We start from the raw sequence: 20,605 nt of genomic DNA on the forward strand, positions 1-20,605 counted from the left end.
TTTCGAAGGACAGTTGAGAGTCAACCACATTCCTGTGGCTCTCAAGTCACATGTAGGCCAGACTGCATAACAAGGATTTCATTCCTTAAAGGACATTAGTCACCGTTCCTTCACTGTGTCTGAGTCAAAGTCCTGGAACTCCCTCCCTAACAGCACTGTGGGTGTACCTACACCACATGGACTGCAGTGGTTCAAGAAGGCAGCTCACCACCACCTTCTCAAGGGCAACTAGGAACCAGCCATGGTGGGAATCTGCCGTGGTGGGATTCGAACCCGAGTCCCCAGGACATTAGCTGAGTTTCTGGATTAATAGTCTGGCGATAATACCACTAGGCCATTGTCTCCCTCTGGGACCCAGGTTTGAATCCCACCACAGCAGATGGTGGAATTTGAATTCAATTAAAAAAATATCTGGAATTAGAATCTACTGATGACCATGAAACCATTGTCGATTGTCGGAAAAATCCATTTGGGGTTCACTAATGCCCTTTAGGGAAGGAAATCTGCTGTCCTTACCTGGTCTGGCCTACATGTGACTCCAGAGCCATAGCAATATGGTTGACTCATAAACGGGATCTAAAATGGCCTAGCAAACCACCTAGTTCAAGGGCAGTTAGGGATGGGCAATAAATGCTGGCCCAGCCAGCGACACCCACATCCCACAAAATGATAAAAGAAAAAGTTATCATTGAGTAGAATGGATCTCCCTTTGAATGTCCCCACAAAACTTCCAAAACTAGAGGGCATAGGTTTAAGGTGAGAGGGGAAAGGTTTAAAAGAGATCTGAGGGGCAACTTTTTTGCACAGAGGGTGGTGTGTATATGGTTAGAAATGCAGATTTCCTTCCCTAAAGGGCATTAGTGAACCAGATGGACTTTTACGACAATTGACTATGGTCATCATTAGACTTTTAATTCCAGTTATGTTTTTATTGAATTCAAATTCCATCATCTGCCGTGGCGGGATTCGAACCCCAGAACATTACCCTAGGTCTATGGAATACTGCCAGAGGGGGTGATAGAGGTGGGTACATTGGCAACATTTAAAAGACATTTGGAGAGGTACGTGGATGGGAAAGGTTTAGAGGGATAGGGGCCAAATGCAGGCAAATGGGACTAGTTCAGTTTAGGCTATTTCGAATGGCCAATCCACCTAACCTGCACACCTTTGCTCAGGATGGACCGGGCAAACCCAAAACCAATCCTTGCTTGCTCCAAAAACTAAAACCAAAATCCAATCGAATCCAATTCATGGTCCCCACAAAAGAGACAAACAAGAACCAAGCTGACAAGGTAAGGCCCCATCTTGGGCTTGATTCGAAGCTTGATCTTAGCCATAAGGCCGGGATCGAGTGATGGGGTTGTACGTGGATGGGAAAGATTTAGAGGGAAATGGGCCAAACACAGGCAAATGGGACTAGTTCGGTTGAGGAAATCTGGCTGGCATGGACGAGTGGGGCGGAAGGGCCTGTTTCCGTGCTCTATATCTCGATAACGCTATGACACAAAGGTAAATGTCTGGCCTCAGTTCCACACCTCCTCTCCTTTGCAACATGCATGTTGATACAGCCAGCTCTCCAAATAATTACTCAATTTATAATCCTATTTTGACTGTTACTTCTGGAATATATTTAGTAACCTCCATTACAGAATTAAGTACCAGTGAAAAAAACAGCGGACGGCGATTAGGGTGCTTGTGCAAACTTTCCAGACACAAGACGTTCCACAGAGCTTGACTAACTTCTCAGCTATGCTGGATAGTTGATTCTGGATTAGTCTGTAAATTTCAGAGAATTCTGATGTACCAAATCACTTTACTTTTTGTCCCATTAGAACGGATTTGCGGTCCAAGTATAATACTCAACCCCTATCTGAACATCAAATATCTCCCAACAGTCTGGATTTTTATTGGTCAGAGCACTAAGTGTTGCCACTTCACTGTGATTTAACCATGTTCCACAGACTGAGACCCAAACAAATTATATTTTTTGGCTTTATCAGGTCAGCATTGCTAACTTTTCAGATACAAGCTCGCTACAGATTAAGCAGAGTTATATAACAGTTATGCTTCCATGTTGAAAAAGGGATGACTGTTACCTGTTCGCCAACCTTTCCCACCTTTCCAGAGTCACCAGGTTCACCCTAAGGATTAAGAAAACAAAGAAAATCTCAGCAAGCACAGTTTCTGAGTAAAAACACGCCTCGGGAGCTTGAAAGTTCTTTTGAAATGTTGTTTACTTTCCCTGCACCTTCTGAAGCAGAGTAAAATCAGTTCCTTTGCAATCTATAGATGGGAACACACTTCCAGAGTCAGTGGGTGAACCATTGACTCCATAGAATCTACAGTGCAGAAGGAGGCCATTCGGCCCATTAAGCCTGCACCCGACAACAATCCCACCCAGGCGCCAGCCCCGCACAACCCCATACATTCACCCCGTGAATTCCCATGACACCAAGGGGTAAGTTATCATGGCCACAGCCAATCAACCCAACCCGCACATCTTTGGAGCGTGGGAGGAAACTGGAGCACCCGGAGGAAACCCACGCAGACACGGGGAGAATGGTCCCAATGGTGGGGGAGTCCAGAACTAGGGGTCATAGCTTGAGGATAAGGGGTAAACCTTTTAGAACTGAGGTGAGGAGAAATTTCTTCATCCAGAGGGTGGTGAATGTGTGAAATTCGCTACCACAGCAAGTAGTTGAGGCCAAAATGTGTGATTTCAGCAAGAAATTAAATATAACTCTTGGGGCGAAAGGGGTTGAGGGATATGGGGAAGGGGGGGATCAGGATATTGAATTCGATGACCAGCCATGATCAAACTGAATGGCGGAGCAGGCTCAAAGGGCTGAATGGCCTCCTCCTGCTTCTAGTTTCTATGCTTCTAAGACTGGGAGTGGTGCTGTTCTTCCCAAATCAAGGGTTCTGGGTCAGACCACATGGGTGCTGTTGTTAACCCCCCAAAGTGCAGCCAAAGGCTGCCCCAATGGAGGAATTCCCCCCTCTCCCCCTACGGCATGGGCCTAGCTACTTTCTCCATATTTAAACTTGAGGTTGAAAGACGTTGCTGAAGGGACACCTTCCCGTTCAAGCACCCTCTCAGTCACGTACCTCGGGCTGCAGTCGGCTGCTCCTCTCAAACTGGGAGGTCTCCGACTGACCCTCCGGCTTCGAGAGCCCACCCACTGCCCTCAACTGGGCAGGGATCCCATCTCCATGCGAACCCCAATAAGTGACTGCTGCCACGCATCCCACCGCACCCCCACCACCCCACCAACAAGGGGTAGGCTTGGGACCAGGAAACATTCTCAGCTCCTGTTCCCCGTTGCCAAAGTGAAAATTCAGCCCACTGTTACGCAGATTAATTTGTGTGTTCCGCATTGGAATGATTATACAGAGCTCTGATTCACAGCTGCACTTAGAAATGGTTAGCTCGATTACAGTTCTGACAGAGTGTCGAATGCACAACTGTTGACAGATTGAACACATATCACTGCATAAGGAACGGGTGTAGCAAAAGAATAAAACTAAAGTTGGTTCGAGTTCACAGAACATCTAATGCTCAAACATGCATGAAATAGTTTTGCTCAGACGAGCCTTGGAGGGGGTTTTAAATCCACTTGGGAGAGGTCCAAAGTCATAGAATCCCTACAGTACAGAAGGAGACCATTCGGCCCATTGAGTCTGCACCAACCACAATCCCACCCAGGCCCTATCCCCAAAACCCCATGCATTTACCCCAGCTAGTCCCCTTGACACGAAGGGGCAATTTAGTATGGCCAATCCACCTAACCCGTGCATCTTTGGACTGTGAGAGGAAATCGGAGGAAACCCACGCAGACACGGGGAGAATGTGCAGACTCCACACAGACGGTGACCCAAGCTGGGAATCGAACCCAGGTCCCTGGCGCTGTGAGGCAGCAGTGCTAACCACTGTGCCACCCTGTGAGGTTCTAATCAGTTCTTGGAAAATAATAATTTGTTCCAGGTGCGATTCTACTGACCAACCAGAAAGCTTTCAAGGAATCCATAGAATCCTACAGTGCAGAAGGAGGCCATTCAGCCCATCAAGTCTGCACCGACCACAATCCCACCCAGGCCCTATCCCCATAACGCCATGCATTTACCCTAGATGGTCCCCCTGACACTAACGGAGAATTTAGCATGGCCAATCATCTAACCCACACATCTTTGGAGTGTAGGAGGAAATTGGAGGAAACCCAACGCAGACACGGGGAGAACGTGCAAACTCCGCACAGACAGTGATCCAAGCCGGGAATCGAACCTGGGTCCCTGGCGCTGTGAGGCAGCAGCGCTAACCACTGTGCCACCGTGGCGCCCATGTCTCACTGTTCCCCTTACACTGGCCATCGTGGTGGAACCTCCTGCTGTCGGCCTGCAGCGGTGCTCCTTTTAAATATGCAAATAGGGTCGTGCCACAAATCCCAGGGACCTGAATTGCAAATTTGATTCTGAACTGGGTGGAGTGTCTGCCACGTGACTGGCTGCCAGCGAGTTGAAATCTAACCCCATCCCCGGCACCCACCACTGCTTCAGTGGATTTGAGCTTCAACAGAAAACAACATCTTTTAATTAAAGTGAGTCTAACCGCTTGCTGCTTTACATTCACTTTAACTTTCGCCAGAGACGAGTGAACACCCAGGCACTGCTGGCTCTCTTTGACTCACTCTGATCCAACGCCACTTAAACCAAGTCCAGACTCCTTTCAGAGGTTTGGAGACAATTGGATTCTCAACCCAACTCTTCCATCTCCCTACAAACGGCCCACCGCGGGATTCTTTACACAAACAAGTTGCATTTACAGAATCATAGAATCCCAACAGTGTGGCAGGAGGCCATTCGGCCCATCAAGTCTGCACCAACCACAATCCCACCCAGGTCCTATCCCCATAATCCCATGCATTTACCCGAGCTAGTCCCCCTGACACAAGGTCGCAATTTAGCACGGCCAATGCATCCAACCTGCACATCTTTGGAGTGTGGGAGGAAACCGGAGCACCCGGAGGAAACCCACGCAGACACGGGGAGAATGTGCAGACTCTACAGAGGCAGTGACCCAAGCCGGGAATCGAACCCGAGTCCCTGGCACTGTGAGGCAGCAGTGCTAACCACTTATGCATTGGATGTTTCCACTAGTTGGAGAGGCTAGAATTCAAGGGCACAACCTCAGAGAGAAGGGACGCTCCTTTAAAACTGAGATGAGGAGGAATTTCTTCAGCCAGAGGGTGGTGAATCTGTGGAACTCATTGCCACAGAGGGCTGTGGAGACCAGGTCATTGAGTGTCTTTAAGACAGAGATAGATAGGTTCTTGATCAATAAGGAGATCAAGGGTTACGGGGAGAAGGCAGGAGAATGGGGATGAGAATTATATCAGCCATGATTGAATGGCGGAGCAGACTCGATGGGCCAAATGGCCTAATTCTGCTCCGATATCTTATGGTTGCAGGACAACAAAATCCTAGAGTCTGCAGGGATGGAGGAACCTGGTGGTTCAAGAGCGTCAACTTTGAAGATGGCAGGACAATAGTTCGCAAAGCATTTGGGTTCCTGACCTTCATAAAGAGAGCTGTTGAGTACAAAAGCTGGGAGGGTAATGATGAGCCTTTGTAAAAGCTCTGGGTAGGCCACAGTGTCCAGTTTTGGTCACCGCACTTTAGGAAAGATGTTAGGGCCTTTGAGATTTTTCAGAGGAGTTTTAGGAAAACAGTTCCAGGGATGAGGGAACTAGCTACAGGGTTAGTTTGGAGAAGTTTAGAATCATAGAATCCCTACAGTGCAGAAGGAGGCCATTCGGCCCATCGAGTCTGCACCGACCACAATCCCACCCAGACCTTTTTCCCATCGCCCCACATATTTACCCTGCTAATCCCTCTGACACTAAATGGCAATTTAACATGGCCAATCAACCTATCCCGCACATCTTTGGACTGTCGGAGCACCCGGAGGAAACCTACGCAGACACGGGGAGAATGTGCAAACTCCACACAGACAATGACCCGAGCCGGGAATTGAACCCAGGTCCCTGGCGCTGTGAGACAGCAGTGCTAACCACTGTGCCACCGTGCTGTCCCCAAGTTGGAGTTCTCTTTGGAGCAAAGGGAATCAAGGGGAGACATGCTAGCTGGTGTAGAGGATGATGAGACGTTTACATGAAGAAAAAAACATTCCAATTATCCGCTGCTTGCAAAGACTGGGGACACAGATGAAAGATTCTGGGTAAGAGATGCAGGGAAGATGTGAAGAAGAACATTTTTACGCAGCGAGTGGAAATGGCCCGGAATGCACTCCCTCCAAAAGTGATGGAAGCAGAAATGATGAATGATTACAAAAGGAAATTGGATGGACACTGGAGGGAAATAAATTTTCAGGGTCACTGGGACAGAGCGGGGGAGAATGGGACTGACTAGATTAGAGTCATAGAGTCATAGAGGTTTACAGCATGGAAACAGGCCCTTCTGCCCAACTTGTCCATACTGCCCCTTTTTAAAAAAACCCTTAAGCTAGTCCCAATTGCCCGCATTTGGCCCATATCCCTCTCTACCCATCTTACCCACGTAACTATCTAAACGTTTTATAAAAGACAAAATTGTACCCGCCTCTACTACTACCTCTGGCAGCTCGTTCCAGACACTCACCACCCTCTGTGTGAAAAATTGCCCCTCTGGACCCTTTTGTATCTCTCCCCTCTCACCTTAAACCTGTGCCCTCTAGTTTTAGACTCCCCTACCTTTGGGATTGATCTTCAGAGAGCCAGTATGGACTCAATGGGCCGACTGGCCTCTTTCTGTCCCGTATTGACTCTTTTGACTGCTTTTGGAAGCCATATCGGGAATTGTCACCAAATATTTTCCGTTGTCTTTGGACAGATATACACACAGTTAGTTTGAGGAAACAAGTTGTGAACCTGGCATATACATTTTGACCGGAATAATCTGTTCACCACGGTGGGATCTTCTGGCCTCGCCGATGGCACAACCCCGGTTTCCCGATATGGGGTGGATTCAATGGGAAATCCCATTGGCAGTGGCGGGACCAGAAGATCCCACGCCGGGTCAACTATGCATGGCCTCCTGCCGTGAGAACCACTCTGCAGGAAGACCAGAGGATTCCCCATCTTTACATTTCACTATTTAGCTATAAATGGAGTTAAATGTGTATGAAGCAGTCAGAATATGGTCCAGATTGCTACATCTACCTAGTGTTTTACCTTAGGACCCTCAGGTCCCGGTTTTCCTGGAAATCCTCTCCTCCCAGGACGGCCCTGGAACAATACAAACAACAGGAGCAAAATTAATGCTGCACATTGGAATGCACTAATTATTTCCAAAACCCATTCAGAAGAGTTTGAAATTGCATTTGGCAGATGTGTGGATCACTTTAGCACAAAACAACCTCTGTGTAATTACAGTACAGTCCTTGAAATTGGCGAGTCTTGCTTAAGTGGAAAACTACTGGCAACTCCTGCCCCAAATTTCTGACAGATGGTCCACATTGGTGGCACGGTGACACAGTGGTTCGCACTGCTGCCTCACAGCCAGGGACCCAGGTCGATTCCCTGCTCGGGTCACTGTCTGTGCGGAGTCTACGCATTTTCCCCGCGTCTGTGTGGGGCTCCTCCGGATGCTCCGGTTTCCTTCCACAGTCCGAAAGACGTGCTGGTTAGGTGCATTGGCCATGCTAAAATTCTCCCTCAGTGTACCCGAACAGGCGCCGGAGTGTGGCGACTAGGGGATTTTCACAGTAACTTCATCGACGTGTTGGTGTAAGCTTACTCGTGGTTTCGGTTGATTGGCCATGTTAAAATTGATCCTAGTCTTGGGGGAATTTACAGAGTAAATATGTGGGGTTACAGGAATAGGGCCTGGATGGGGTTGTGGTCGGTGCAGACTCGACGGGCTGAATGGCCTCATTCTGCACTGTAGGGATTCTATGATACTAATAAATAAATTTAAACTTAAACCTAGACCCTTGTGTTCTTCTGCAATTCAATAAGAACATCTTCAGCCTATCTCCATATGAATGGGGCATTCTCCTGGTATGAGGAACTTATCCTCTGAAGAATGGTTGAACAGGTTGGGTCTACACCCATTGGAGTTTAGAAGAGTTTCGAGGTGATTGGAACTGTTATATATTTAAAAGGTTTGCAGGTTGCCTCAAGAGCTGATCACATGATTTGATGACGATGTCATTAGGGTGTTTGCACAGGCTGCTGTTTCACTTTCAGTTTGCACTCTGTGCAGTGTAGAGAGCAGCTCTTCAATAAATTTGCTCTTTTTAGTTTGAATCCACACGTGCAAACCACAGCTTTTATTTTTGTTTATAACCCACAGCCCCTAACATAGTTAGGGCATTACAGTAACATACTGAGGGGTTTTTATAGGGTAGAGCATATTTCCACTTGTGGGAAAAATTAGAACTAGGGGACACAGTTTAAGAAGGTGAGGGTCTCCCATTAAAGACAGAGAGGAGGAGAGTCCTTCCGTTCGTATGTGGAATTCTCTTCCCCAGAAAGCAGTGGTGGATGGATCATTGAACTTATTCATGGCAGAGTTAGACAGATATTTGATAGTCAAAGGAGTCAAGGTTTTAGGTAGAGCTTCTAGGCGTCCAGATCACCAACAATCTGTCCTGGTCCCTCCACTCCAACACTATAATTAAGAAAGCCCACCAAGGCCTCTACTTTCTCACAAGATTAAGGAAATTTGGCATATCCGCTATGACTCTCACCAACTTATACAGATGCACCATAGAAAGCATTCTTTCCGGTTGTACCACAGCTTGGTATGACTCCTGCTCTGCCCCAAGACTGCAACAAACTACAAAGGGTTGTGAATGTAGCCCAATCCATCACACAAACCAGCCTCCCATCATTGACTCTGATTACACTTCCTGCTGCCTTGGCAAAGCAGCCAGCATAATCAAGGACCCCGGACATTCTCTCTTCCACCTTCTTCCATCAGGAAAAAGATACAAAAGTCTGAAGACACGTACCAACCAACTCGAGAACAGCTTCTTCCCTGCTGCCATCAGACTTCCTTGCATTAAGTTGATCTTTCTCTACACCCTAGCTATGACTGTAACACTACATTCTGCACTCTCTCCTTTCCTTCTCTATGAACGGTATGCTTTGTCTGTATAGCGCGCAAGAAACAATACTTTTCATTGTATACTAATACATGTGACAATAATAAATCAAATCAAATCAAAGCAAAGTGTATGCATTTAGCACCTTTACCTCTTTCATCTGTCAACTCTCCCAGACAAGCTGTCTCCATTAACCTTTCCCCAGCTTAACTAAATCATACAGACGCTTCTTTGCAGAAGAACACAATGGCCGGAATTTTATCACCCCGCCCGCCACGGGAATCAGAGCCAGCAAGGGGTGGATAATGGGAAGGCCTCTTGACCTTGGGTGGGGTTTCGGGATGTGCGAGGAATGGGTTGACTGGCCTTCAAATGAAGTCCTAATTTGATGTCAATTATTCAAAGAAGTCACTGATGTACAAAGGGGCCACAGGTGGCACTGTTTGGAGCTGGAGAATTGTGTGTGGAGTTGGATCAAAGAAATAAAGGTAATTTATGAAGAAGCAGAACGCGGGTCTCCTTTCCTCCACAGCAGCCGAGAGGCTCAAACAGAATGAGTGAGGCCCTAAACTCCCGCCCAATATTACTCAAACATTTTAAAAAAAATCCACCCTCACACAGCGGCACGGTGGCACAGTGGTTAGCACTGCTGCCTCACAGCGCCAGGGACCCGGGTTCAATTCCCGGCTTGGGTCACTGTCGGTGTGGAGTTTGCACGTTCTCCCTGTGTCCGCGTGGGTTTCCTCCGGGTGCTCCGGTTTCCTCCCACAGTCCGAAAGATGTGAGGGTTAGGTGGATTGGCCATGCTAAATTGCCCCTAAGTGTCAGGGGAACTAGCTCGGGTAAATGCATGAGATTATGGGGATAGGTTCTGGGTGGGATTGTGGTGGGTGCAGACTCGATGGGCCTTCTGCACTGTAGGGATTCTATGATTCCATGTACCTAATTGTCTAATATGTGCTGCCAGGGAAGAAAATGAGGCAGAGTTTGGACAGGTTACAGGACCCGTATTGTGTTACTGAGGCACCTTATTGATCGGCAATAACTTACTCGATATACTTCATTGATCTTTGTAACAGAAAATGCCGTATTCAAGCACATTAACTTGACAGTAGGTGATCAGAATTGGGAAATCTGGTTAATATTTCTTGCAATGCTTTTCTGCTCCAGTGATTTGGAGGCCAAATTGTGGATAATCCAACGTCAACACAGCTGTGGTGAGTAAACCCAACACAAACCAGGGCCCGAATCTGGCTGGGATCTTCCTGATTTGTCTGATACACTTGCTCTGATATACATCAGGAGAACTCTAAGACCCAATTAAGGTTTGCATTTCTGGCACACTCCTGCCTTAAACAGTTGGATGTGGAGATGCCGGCGTTGGACTGGGGTGAACACAGTCAGAGTTTTAACAACACCAGGTTAAAGTCCAACAGGTTTATTTGGTAGCAAATACTACAGTTGGTGCAAGTTTGAGGGAATGATACATTTCACCTGGTAATTGGCAGATTTGTTATTTATTGGGTCAGCACCTTACGCCTTCATACCTTCAGTTTTAAAGTTTATTTATTAGTGTCACAAGTAAGGCTTACATTAACACTGCAATGAAGTTACTGTGAAAATCCCCTAGTCGCCACACCCCGGCACCTGTTCGGGTACACTGAGGGAGAATTTAGCACGGCCAATGCATCTAACCAGCACGTCTTACGGACTGTGGGAGGAAACTGGAGCACCCGGAGGAAACCCACGCAGACACGGGGAGAACGTGCAGACTCCACACAGACAGTGACCTAAGCCGGGAATCGAATCTGGATCCCTGGCGCTGTGAGGCAGCAGTGCTAACCACTGTGCTACCGTGCCGCCCATTAAGTAAGTTAATTAATGGCCACTTAAATGCATCTTCCAGCCCCACTGTCGCCATTTGACCCACAGCAGAGCGAGGCACACGGTGAGTGTTTTACTCCTCAGCTTGAGCTGCAAGGGCTGGTGTCAGGCAAGAGGTGGGTCCTCTGGCCCCCATTGAGATACTCCCCCAACAAGGTGATAGCCCCTTTAACCTTCCTTCCTTCCACCCCCCCCCCCCCCACCCCCCCCCCCACCGCCCCACCGCCCCACCTCAGGCCTCCCAAACACGGCCCTCCAAACTCCACACTCGCCTTGCTGAGGCCTGCCAGCCAGGAGTCACCAAGACCCCATGCAGTCATCGGTGCGGCCTCCATTAGTGCCTCTTGTTCAGAGATTGGCTGCAGTCCCGGGACTGGCCACCACTCAGACCTGGCACTGTTGGGACTACAGAGCTGCCGGCCAGTTCCCACAGACGAACAATGAACCAATGAACTAATTAACCGTCTCGCCACATGTTAAGTGGCTGGTGGGGCAGCTGGGGGTGGATAACCCTCCCTACTATCTGGAAAGTCCTGCCCCGGGGGTGGGGGGGGGAAGGCCTTACCACTCTTTTCACTCTACAGGTCCTCTGTGAAATAAGTCTGTTCGGCCTCAAGCCAGATATTAGCCAGCGCAGGCTTTTCTCAACAAAGCTGGCCACAGTTCAACACAAACTGGCACCGGGACACAGCACAGGAACAGTCAATGTGGGAAATGGGAAAATTGGCACAGAGGAGGCGTGTCGCGCCGAGTTGGTGCTGCAGTTATGTCCAGTGCAGTGTAGGAGGAGTGAGTGAGTGAGTGAGTGCTCCGATGAAGCTAACTGTGCACTCCAGTCTTTGAAGGTGATAAATAATGTTTCTTCACACATAATGCAGCGTCACCTCGCCGACACTTTGTATTATGTTTCTCCCTTGGAATACAGATGTTATACTGCAATTATACAGGGCGTTGGTTGTTAGAATGTAACCGGTTATAATATTGGATCTGTTGTCGTGTGACAAAAGCTGTAAGGGGCAGCTTGCTATCGAGGGAGCACAGCACAGCAAAGGTTTACCAGGCTGACTCCTGGGAAGGCAGGTCTGTCATATGAGTAGAGTCTAAGTCGGTGCAGACTCGATGGGCCGAAGGGCCTCTTCGACACTGTAGTGTTCTTTGATTCTGTGACCCAATAAATGATGTAACCAATGACAAAATGATGTGATGATCAGCTGACCAGCTGACACAGTATAAATAAGAACCTGTTGGGAATTGTTGGAGCTTGGAACGGCCCAGGTTGAGGCCTCAAGTGTTGGAGTAATGAAGTTTCTTTATTAACCCTTGTTCTTGGATTTATAAGTTGGAGTAAGCTTTGTTACATTTTATTTCCTACACCTGAAGAGTTCCTTCTGGATCAACATTGGTGAGGCCACGCCGGGAGTATTGTGTGCAGTTTTGGTGTCCTTGTCTGAGGAAGGATGTCCTTGCTATAGAAGGAGTACGGCGAAGGTTTACCAGGCTGATTCCTGGGATGGCAGGTCTGTCATTTGAGGCGAGACTAAGTCGGTTAGGATTATATTCACAGAAGTTTAGAAGAGAGAGAGGGGATCTCATAGAAACTTATAAACTTCTAACAGGGTCAGACAGTGTAGATTCAGAAAGAATGTTTCCAATGGTGGTGGGGGGGGGGGGGGGGGGGGGCGGCGGGGGAGAAGTCCAGAACTAGGGGTCATAGTTTGAGGATAAGAACTGAGGAGAGGAGGAATATTTTCACACAGAGGGCGGTGAATGTGCGGAATTCACTACCACAGAAAGTAGCCAAAGAAGCCAAAACATTGTGCGACTTCAAGATTAGGTATAGTTATTGGAGCCAAAGGGATATGGGAGGAAGGGGGGGGGAATCAGGATATTGAATTTGATGATCAGCCATGATCGTAATGAATGGTGGAGCAGGCCTGAAGGGCAGAATGGACTCCTCCTGCTTCTAGTTTCTATGTTTCTTTCTCAAGTACATAGTTCATTTTGGCTCACTCGGCATTCCTTTCCCCCTATCGCACGTAGCTTCTTTCTGAAAGCCTAGTTTAGGGCTCACTGCTTCACACCTCGTTCTGCACCGACTCTTCCACACCTTGTTCCGCTCTTGCTCTCAATGCCCAGGTCTTGCTCAAGGCTCCAACTTGCAGCTCCCTCTTCTTCAAGTTTCACTCAACCCACACCCTCCTCCAAATCGCCTCACGGCTCACCCCTTTGACATCATCATTGAGCCAGATTATGATAGCTTAACAAAACACTACACAAGGCTATAAAATACCGCTGAAGCGGTAAAGAATCATAGAATCCCTACAGTGCAGAAGGAGGCCATTCGGCCCATCGAGTCTGCACTAACCCATCCAGCCCCTATCCTCATCACCCCATACTTTTACCCTAGCTAGTCCCCCTGACACTAAGGGGCAATTTAGCATGGCCAATCCACCTAACCCGCACATCTTTGGACTGTGGGAGGAAACCGGAGCACCCGGAGGAAACCCACGCAGACACGGGGAGAACGTGCAGACTCCACACAGACAGTGACTCAAGCCGGGAATCGAACCCGGGTCCCTGGCGCTGTGAGGCAGCAGTGCTAACCACTGTGTCACCGTGCCGCCCAGATGTCTATTCTGATCTGTGTGTGAACATTGTGTTGAATAAATAATCATTAATTTGGAACATAAACACACCTCAGGCCCTGGATCTCCAAGTGGTCCTGTTCGCCCTTCATCACCCTGTGATAAACCACATAAAAAGCATGAGTCAATGGATAACATCTATTACTCATTAGAATACACCTCAGCATTTATTGTCAAAGTTTTGTCATACTGAGAGCAGCTTTTCAATTGGAGGAACCTCGGAATTCCGTCACTTGCCCAGTCACTGCTGATTGGCAGGATGAGAGAACAAATTGATACCCCGAGGTGGAGTAACCAATCCCGTGAGCTTGAATTGTATCGCTTTTATTATTTGCCATCTGATAACAGCGATGGGTCAAAGTGAAAGGATCACAACCGGCTTCTCAACACCTCTGATCCCATCGCACTCATCCCCGATGCAGACTATCATTTGGGACGTTGGGAAGAATTTTATGGACCCTCGAGTCGGCCTCGGTGGGGCCACACAATTTTGCCCCTTTAGCACTGCTGCCTCACAGCGCCAGGGACCCGGGTTCGATTCCCGGCTTGGGTCACTGTCTGTGTGGAGTCTGCACGTTCTCCCCGTGTCTCCTCCGGGTGCTCCGGTTTCCTCCCATAGTCTGAAAGACGTGCTGGTTAGGTGTATTGGCCGTGCTAAATTCTCCCTCAGTGTAACTGAACAGGCACTGGAGTGTGGCAACTAGGGGATTTTCACAGTAACTTCATTGCAGTGTTAATGTAAGCCTACTTGTGACACTAATAAATAAACTTTAAAAACTGACAGCACTGAGACAGTTATTTCAGATCTGCCTTCAATAGGGGTTCTTATTTAATGTTCGTAAAATCCCTCCTGTGCAGGAGAGGCCATTCAGCCCATCCAGTCTGCACCAACTCTCTGACAGAGTATTTTACCCAGGCCCTCTCCCTATCCCCACGCATTTACCATCCCCCTAACCTGCACGCTTTGGGACACCAAGGGGCAATTTAACATGGCCAATCCCCCTAAACTGCACATCTTTGGAGTGTGGGAGGAAACCGGAGCACCTGGAGGAAACCCACGCAGACACGGGGAGAATGTGCAAACTCCACACAGACAATGACCTGAGGCCGGAATTGAACCTGGGTCCCTGGCGCTGTGAGGCAGCAGCGCTAACCACTGTGCCACAGTGCCTGCCCTTTGCCTGCCTAGTTTTCTTTGCCTTAAAGAAAAGAGTAAAACTTTATGCTGGCAATATCAGTGAATGAATGCATACAGCAATTGTAAGACATCACATTACGACTTTTAAAAGCGATATTAAACTGTTTGAAGTAACAACAATAAATTAAACTGACTTGCATTTACCTAGCGCCTTTCATGTAATGAAACATCCCAAGGCACCCCATAGGAACGGTTATCAAACAGAATATTACTCTGAGCCACAGCTGCCTCACAGCGCCAGGGACCCGGGTTCGATTCCCGGCTTGGGTCACTGTCTGTACGGAGTCTGCACGTTCTCCCCGTGTCTGCGTGGGTTTCCTCCCACAGTCCGAAAGACGTGCTGGTTAGGTGCATTGGCCATGATAAATTCTCCCTCAGTGTACCCGCACAGGCGCCGGAGTGTGGCGACTGGGGGATTTTCACAGTAACTTCATTGCAGTGTTAATGTAAGCCTACTTGTGACACTAATAAGTAAACTTTACTAAGACGGGTAGCCAGATACTTGGTCGACGAGGTAGGTTTTCAGGAGTGTCTTACGTCAGGAAAAAGAGGCGGATTGGGATAGGTAGAGAATTCCGGAGCCGAGGGACGAGGCAACTGAAGGCACGGCCGCCAATGGCGGAGACATTGACATTGGGGACACTCTGGAGCTTGAATTAGAGGAGTTCAGCGACCCTGGAGGGGTGAGGGACTGGAGAGGCTATGGAGATAGAGAGGGGTGAGGCTATGAAGAGATTTGGGAACAAGGACGAGACAGGCACTATCTAAATGCAAGTCTTCCTTTTGCTGTGAAACAAACATGAGAGAGTGATCAGATTAGTGCTAAATCTAATTTATTTGGAGTCTGGCATTTTCCATTCAGTTAGTTTCTGAACGATGGAAAAATATCTTTGTCTTTCTTCTGCCTTTATAGTTAGAGTTGAAACAGAACTCAGTGTCTGCGTGTGGTTTTCTCACATCCATTGAAATGACGGGTGACCCAAACTGGAATCACTCTTCTCTGATCTTAGCTGGATGTTATACCGAATAAACCAAGGAGGTTTTCCATTAATTTTCTTACTCTGCCTTTGCAAACTCTCTGATCCCAGTCCCATGCTCACATCAGCTGCTGGTTACGAATGACACCACGACAGAATCACCCCGAGTTATGATGTGGGCAGTTTTAATCCTTTGTTGCGTTGGATTTAAAAATAAAATCTATATTTTGATTTGATTTGATTTATTATTGTCACATGTATCAGCATACAGTGAAAAGTATTGCTTCTTGCGCGCTATACAGACAAAGCATACCGTTCATAGAGAAGGAAAGGAGAGGGTGCAGAATGTAGTGTTACAGTCATAGCTAGGGTGGAGAGAAAGATCAGCTTAATGCAAGGTAAGTCCATTCAAAAGTCTGACAGCAGCAGGGAAGAAGCTGTTCTCGAGTCGGTTGGTACGTGAGCTCAGACTTTTGTACCTTTTTCCCGATGGAAGAAGGTGGAAGAGAGAGTGTCCGGGGTATATTTGTACAGCCGCAAACAGTGAAGGTACAGCAGGCAGTAAAGAAGGCAGATGACATGTTGGCCTTCATAGCAAGAGGGTGGCATGGTGGCACAGTGGTTAGCACTGCTGCCTCACAGCGCCAGGGACCCGGGTTCGATTCCCGGCTTGGGTCACTGTCTGTGTGGAGTTTGCATGTTCTCCCCGTGTCTGTGTGGGTTTCCTCCGGGTGCTCCGGTTTCCTCCCACAGTCCAAAGATGTGCAGGTTAAATTGGCCATGCTAAATTCTCCCTCAGTGTACCCGAACAGGTGCCGGAGTGTGGCGACTAGGGGATTTTCACAGTAACTTCATTACAGTGTGAATGTAAGCCGACATGTGACTATTAAATAAACTTTAACTTTAACCCAGGTTCAATTCTGGGTTCGGGTCACTGTCTATACGGAGTCTGCACGTTCTCCCCGTGTCTGCGTGGGTTTCCTCCAGGTGCTCCGGTTTCCTCCCACAGTCCAAAGATGTGTGGGTTGATTGTCCATGCTAAATTAGGTTAGGTTGATTGGCCTTGCTAAACTGACCCTAGCGTCAGGGGAATTAGAAGGGTAAATGTGTGGGGTTGTGGGAACAGGGTCTGGATGGGATTGTGGTCGGTACAGACTCGATGGGGTGAATGGCCTCCTTCTGTACTGCAGGGATTATATGATTCTATGATTTGAGTACAGGCATCAAAAAATATTTTACTGCAATTGTATAGGGTGATGGTGAGGCCACACCTGGAGTATTATGTGCAGTTTTGGTGTCCGTATCTGGGAAAAGATGTCCTTGCTATAGAGGGAGCACAGCGAAGGTTTACCAGGCTGATTCCTGGGATGGCAGATCTGTCACATGAGGAGAGACTAAGTCGGTTAGGATTATATTCACTGGAGCTTTGAAGAGTGAGAGGGGATCTCATAGAAACTTGTAAAATTGTAACAGGGTTAGACAGGGTCGATTCAGAAAGAATGTTCCCAATGGTGGGGGAGTCCAGAACTAGGGGTCATAGTTTGAGGATATGGGGTAAACCTTTTAGAACTGAGGTGAGGAGAGATTCCTTCACCCAGAGGGTGGTGAATGTGTGGAATTCACTCCCACAGAACGTAGTTGAGGCCAAAACATTGTCTGGTTTCAAGAAGAAATTAGATATAGCTCTTGGGGCTAAAGGGATCAAGGGATATGGGGGGGGGGGGGAAGGGGGGGGATCAGGATACTGAATTCGATGATCAGCCATGATCATAATGAATGGCGGAGCAGGCTCGAAGGGCCGAATGGCCTCCTCCTGCTTCTGGTTTCTATGAACGCTATTGGTCAGTAAGACCACAACTATCCAACTCCAAGTGTGAGACCTGACGGCCCATTTGCTGTAGGTACAAATCCCCAGTAAGGTCGCTAGATCTCACGAGAGGGTCAGAACTGGATTTGCGCAAGTGAGATCTCACTTTGAGATCCTGCCCCCACCACCAGCCGCCCCCCCCCCCCCCCCCCCCCCTCCCCCCGCCCCCCACTTCCCCGACCAGTGATCTGACCGAGTTCACGCCCGGATAGGGCATGAACTGGATTCGCATGATTTTAAATATATTTCAATATCATTAAACAGCTTTACGCTGTGCCCATGTCGAATCCTTTCGAAAATGTAAACCAGCTGTGATGACCATGCCAGGGGCGCAGAGGTGCCTGAAGGCCCTGGGGGTCGAGAGCCAAGGCTGGACATTGCCCCCGGGGCTGTGCCAGGGGTTAGTGCCAGAATGCTTCTGGTGGGGGAGGGTAAAACCCCCCCCAGGGGGCTGTGAAAAATTCCGCCCTTTGAGTTGTCATAGAAATCATAGAAACCCTACAGTGCAAAAGGAGGCCATTCGGCCCATCGATTCTGCACCGACCAGAATCCCACCCAGGCCCTACCCCCACATATTTTACCCACTAATCCCTCTAACCTACGCATCCCAGGACTCTAAGGGGCAATTTTTTTTTTTAACCTGGCCAATCAACCTAACCCGCACATCTTTGGACTGTGGGAGGAAACCGGAGCACCCGGAGGAAACCCACGCAGACATGAGGAGAATGTGCAAACTCCACACAGGCAGTGACCCAAGCCGGGAATCGAACCCGGGACCCTGGAGCTGTGAAGCAGCAGTGCTAACCACTGTGCTACCGTGCCGCCCTTGTTGATAGTATGTTAATTATATTGTTAAGATGCACAGGTGAACACATTGTTTTCCCATTGTTAATACCCTTCACCGCAGGTGAACCCACAGTGGGCCATCGCCGTTGGCAGGACCGGAAGATCCCCCCAGCGGGCACAGCCAGAAAGGTGAGGCCCGTTTGCCCACTCAGGTCGACTGAAAGATTCCCTGGTCCTATTTTTAAGAAAAACAGGGGAGTTCTCCCAGTGTCCAGTGGCACAATGGGGGTGGCACGGTGGTTGGCACTGCTACCTCACAGCGCCAGGGACCCGGGTTCGATTCCCGCCTTGGGTCCCTGTCTGTGCGGAGTTTGAACGTTCTCCCCGTGTCTGCATGGGTTTCCTCTGATTTCCTTCCACACTCCGAAAGACGTGCTGGTTAGGTGAATTGACTATGCTAAATTCTCCCTCAGTGTTACCCAAACAGGCGCCGGAGTGTGGCGACTAGGGGGATTTTCACAGTAACTTCATTGCAGTGTTAATGTAAGCCTTACGAGTGACACTAATAAATAAACTTTAAAACTTTAATGTTTCATCTGTAAACAAAGCTAATGCGCAGTTTGCTACAACATCATAGCTGTAAATATTCTCCCAGCACTTACCTCTTGACCAGGTAGGCCCTGTGGCCCGGGTAACCCTCGCGCCCCTGGCTTTCCCTGGGGAAAGATTTCAAAAAGAAAATATCAGACAGAGCAAATTCCTCACTAAATTAGTAAACTCGTTGAGGCCTAAAATACTGTAGCCACCACAGCTGCTCCGACCTCCAACTTGTGGCTGCCTGGGCAGACATTTTGTGGTGATTGTCCCTGGAAGGGCAACACAGCAGAGTAAGGGGCACCAGGCCTGGGTGACTAATCGGGATTCAGAGTGGGGAATCGCCCCCCCCCCCCCCCCCCCCCCAGGGGGAGGAGTTCTCCGAGGCAGGGGCATTCCAGAACGAGCAGCAGATATGTTGCTGCGTTTGTTGATCCTTGGCATGGGCATACACAGCACGGTGGCACAGTGGTTAGCACTGCTGCCTCACTGCGCCAGGGACCCGGGTTCGATTCCTGGATTGAGTCACTGTCTGTGTGGAGTCTGCATGTTCTCCCTGTGTCTGCGTGGGTTTCCTCGGGTGCTCCGGTTTCCTCCCACAATCCAAAGACGTGCTGGTTAGATGCATTGGCCGTGCTAAATTCTCCCTCAGTGTACCCGAACAGGCGCCGGAGTGTGGCGACTGGGGGATTTTCACAGTAACTTCATTGCAGTGTTAATGTAAGCCTTCTTGTGACTAACAAATAAATTATAAACTTGTGAACAAATCCTTTGTTTTTCACTGAAAAAAAGATTTACAAGGATGTTACCGGGACTGGAAGGTTTGAATTATGAGGAGAGGATGGATAGGCTGGGACTTTTTTCCCTGGAGTGTAAGAGGATGAGGGGGTGACCCTATAGAGGTTATAAAATCATGAGTGGCACAGATAAGGTGGTCATGATGTGGAGATGCCGGCGTTGGACTGGGGTAAACACAGTAAGAAGTCTCACAACACCAGGTTAAAGTCCAACAGGTTTATTTGGTAGCAAATACCATACAGAAATATGGTATTTGCTACCAAATAAACCTGTTGGACTTTAACCTGGTGTTGTGAGACTTCTTACAGATAAGGTGAACAGCCCAGGTCTTTTCCCCAGGGTAGGGGAGTCCAAAACTAGAGGGCGTAGGTTTAAGGTGAGAGGGGAAAGATTTGAAAGGGACCTGAGGGACAACTTTTTTACACAGAGGGTGGTGCGTGTATGGAATGAGCTGCCAGAGGAGCTGGTAGAGGTGGGTACAATTACAACATTTAAAAGACATTTGGACAGGTACATGGATGGGAACGGTTTAGAGGGATATGTGCCCAACACAGGCAAATGGGACGAGTTCAGTTTAGGAAACCTGGTCGGCATGGACGAGTTGGGCCGAAGGGCCTGTTTCCATGCTGTACATTTCCATGACTCCATGATAGTCCTGAAGCCTCTGAAAGTGCACTTTCCACCAATGCTTTTTAAAACAATTGGAGCAATAGCAACAGAAATATTATTAATTGGTCAACCTTCTGCAAAGAC

At 48.4% G+C, this 20,605-nt stretch overlaps 1 protein-coding gene across 1 annotated transcript in view; it reads right to left on the reverse strand.

The window, feature by feature from the left end:
- Positions 1–20,605, reverse strand: part of col27a1b (collagen, type XXVII, alpha 1b) — a 610,967-nt gene that overhangs the window by 256,863 nt on the left and 333,499 nt on the right. The window contains exons 26-29 of the mRNA XM_078227545.1: positions 19,123–19,176; positions 13,684–13,728; positions 7,227–7,280; positions 2,097–2,141 (exon numbers count right to left, since the gene is read on the reverse strand). Coding sequence (XP_078083671.1) covers positions 2,097–2,141; positions 7,227–7,280; positions 13,684–13,728; positions 19,123–19,176 — 198 coding nt within the window. The remainder of the gene's footprint in view (positions 1–2,096; positions 2,142–7,226; positions 7,281–13,683; positions 13,729–19,122; positions 19,177–20,605) is intronic.

The sequence above is a fragment of the Mustelus asterias genome, chromosome 13, assembly GCF_964213995.1.
Source record: "Mustelus asterias chromosome 13, sMusAst1.hap1.1, whole genome shotgun sequence".
Taxonomy (NCBI): domain Eukaryota; kingdom Metazoa; phylum Chordata; class Chondrichthyes; order Carcharhiniformes; family Triakidae; genus Mustelus; species Mustelus asterias.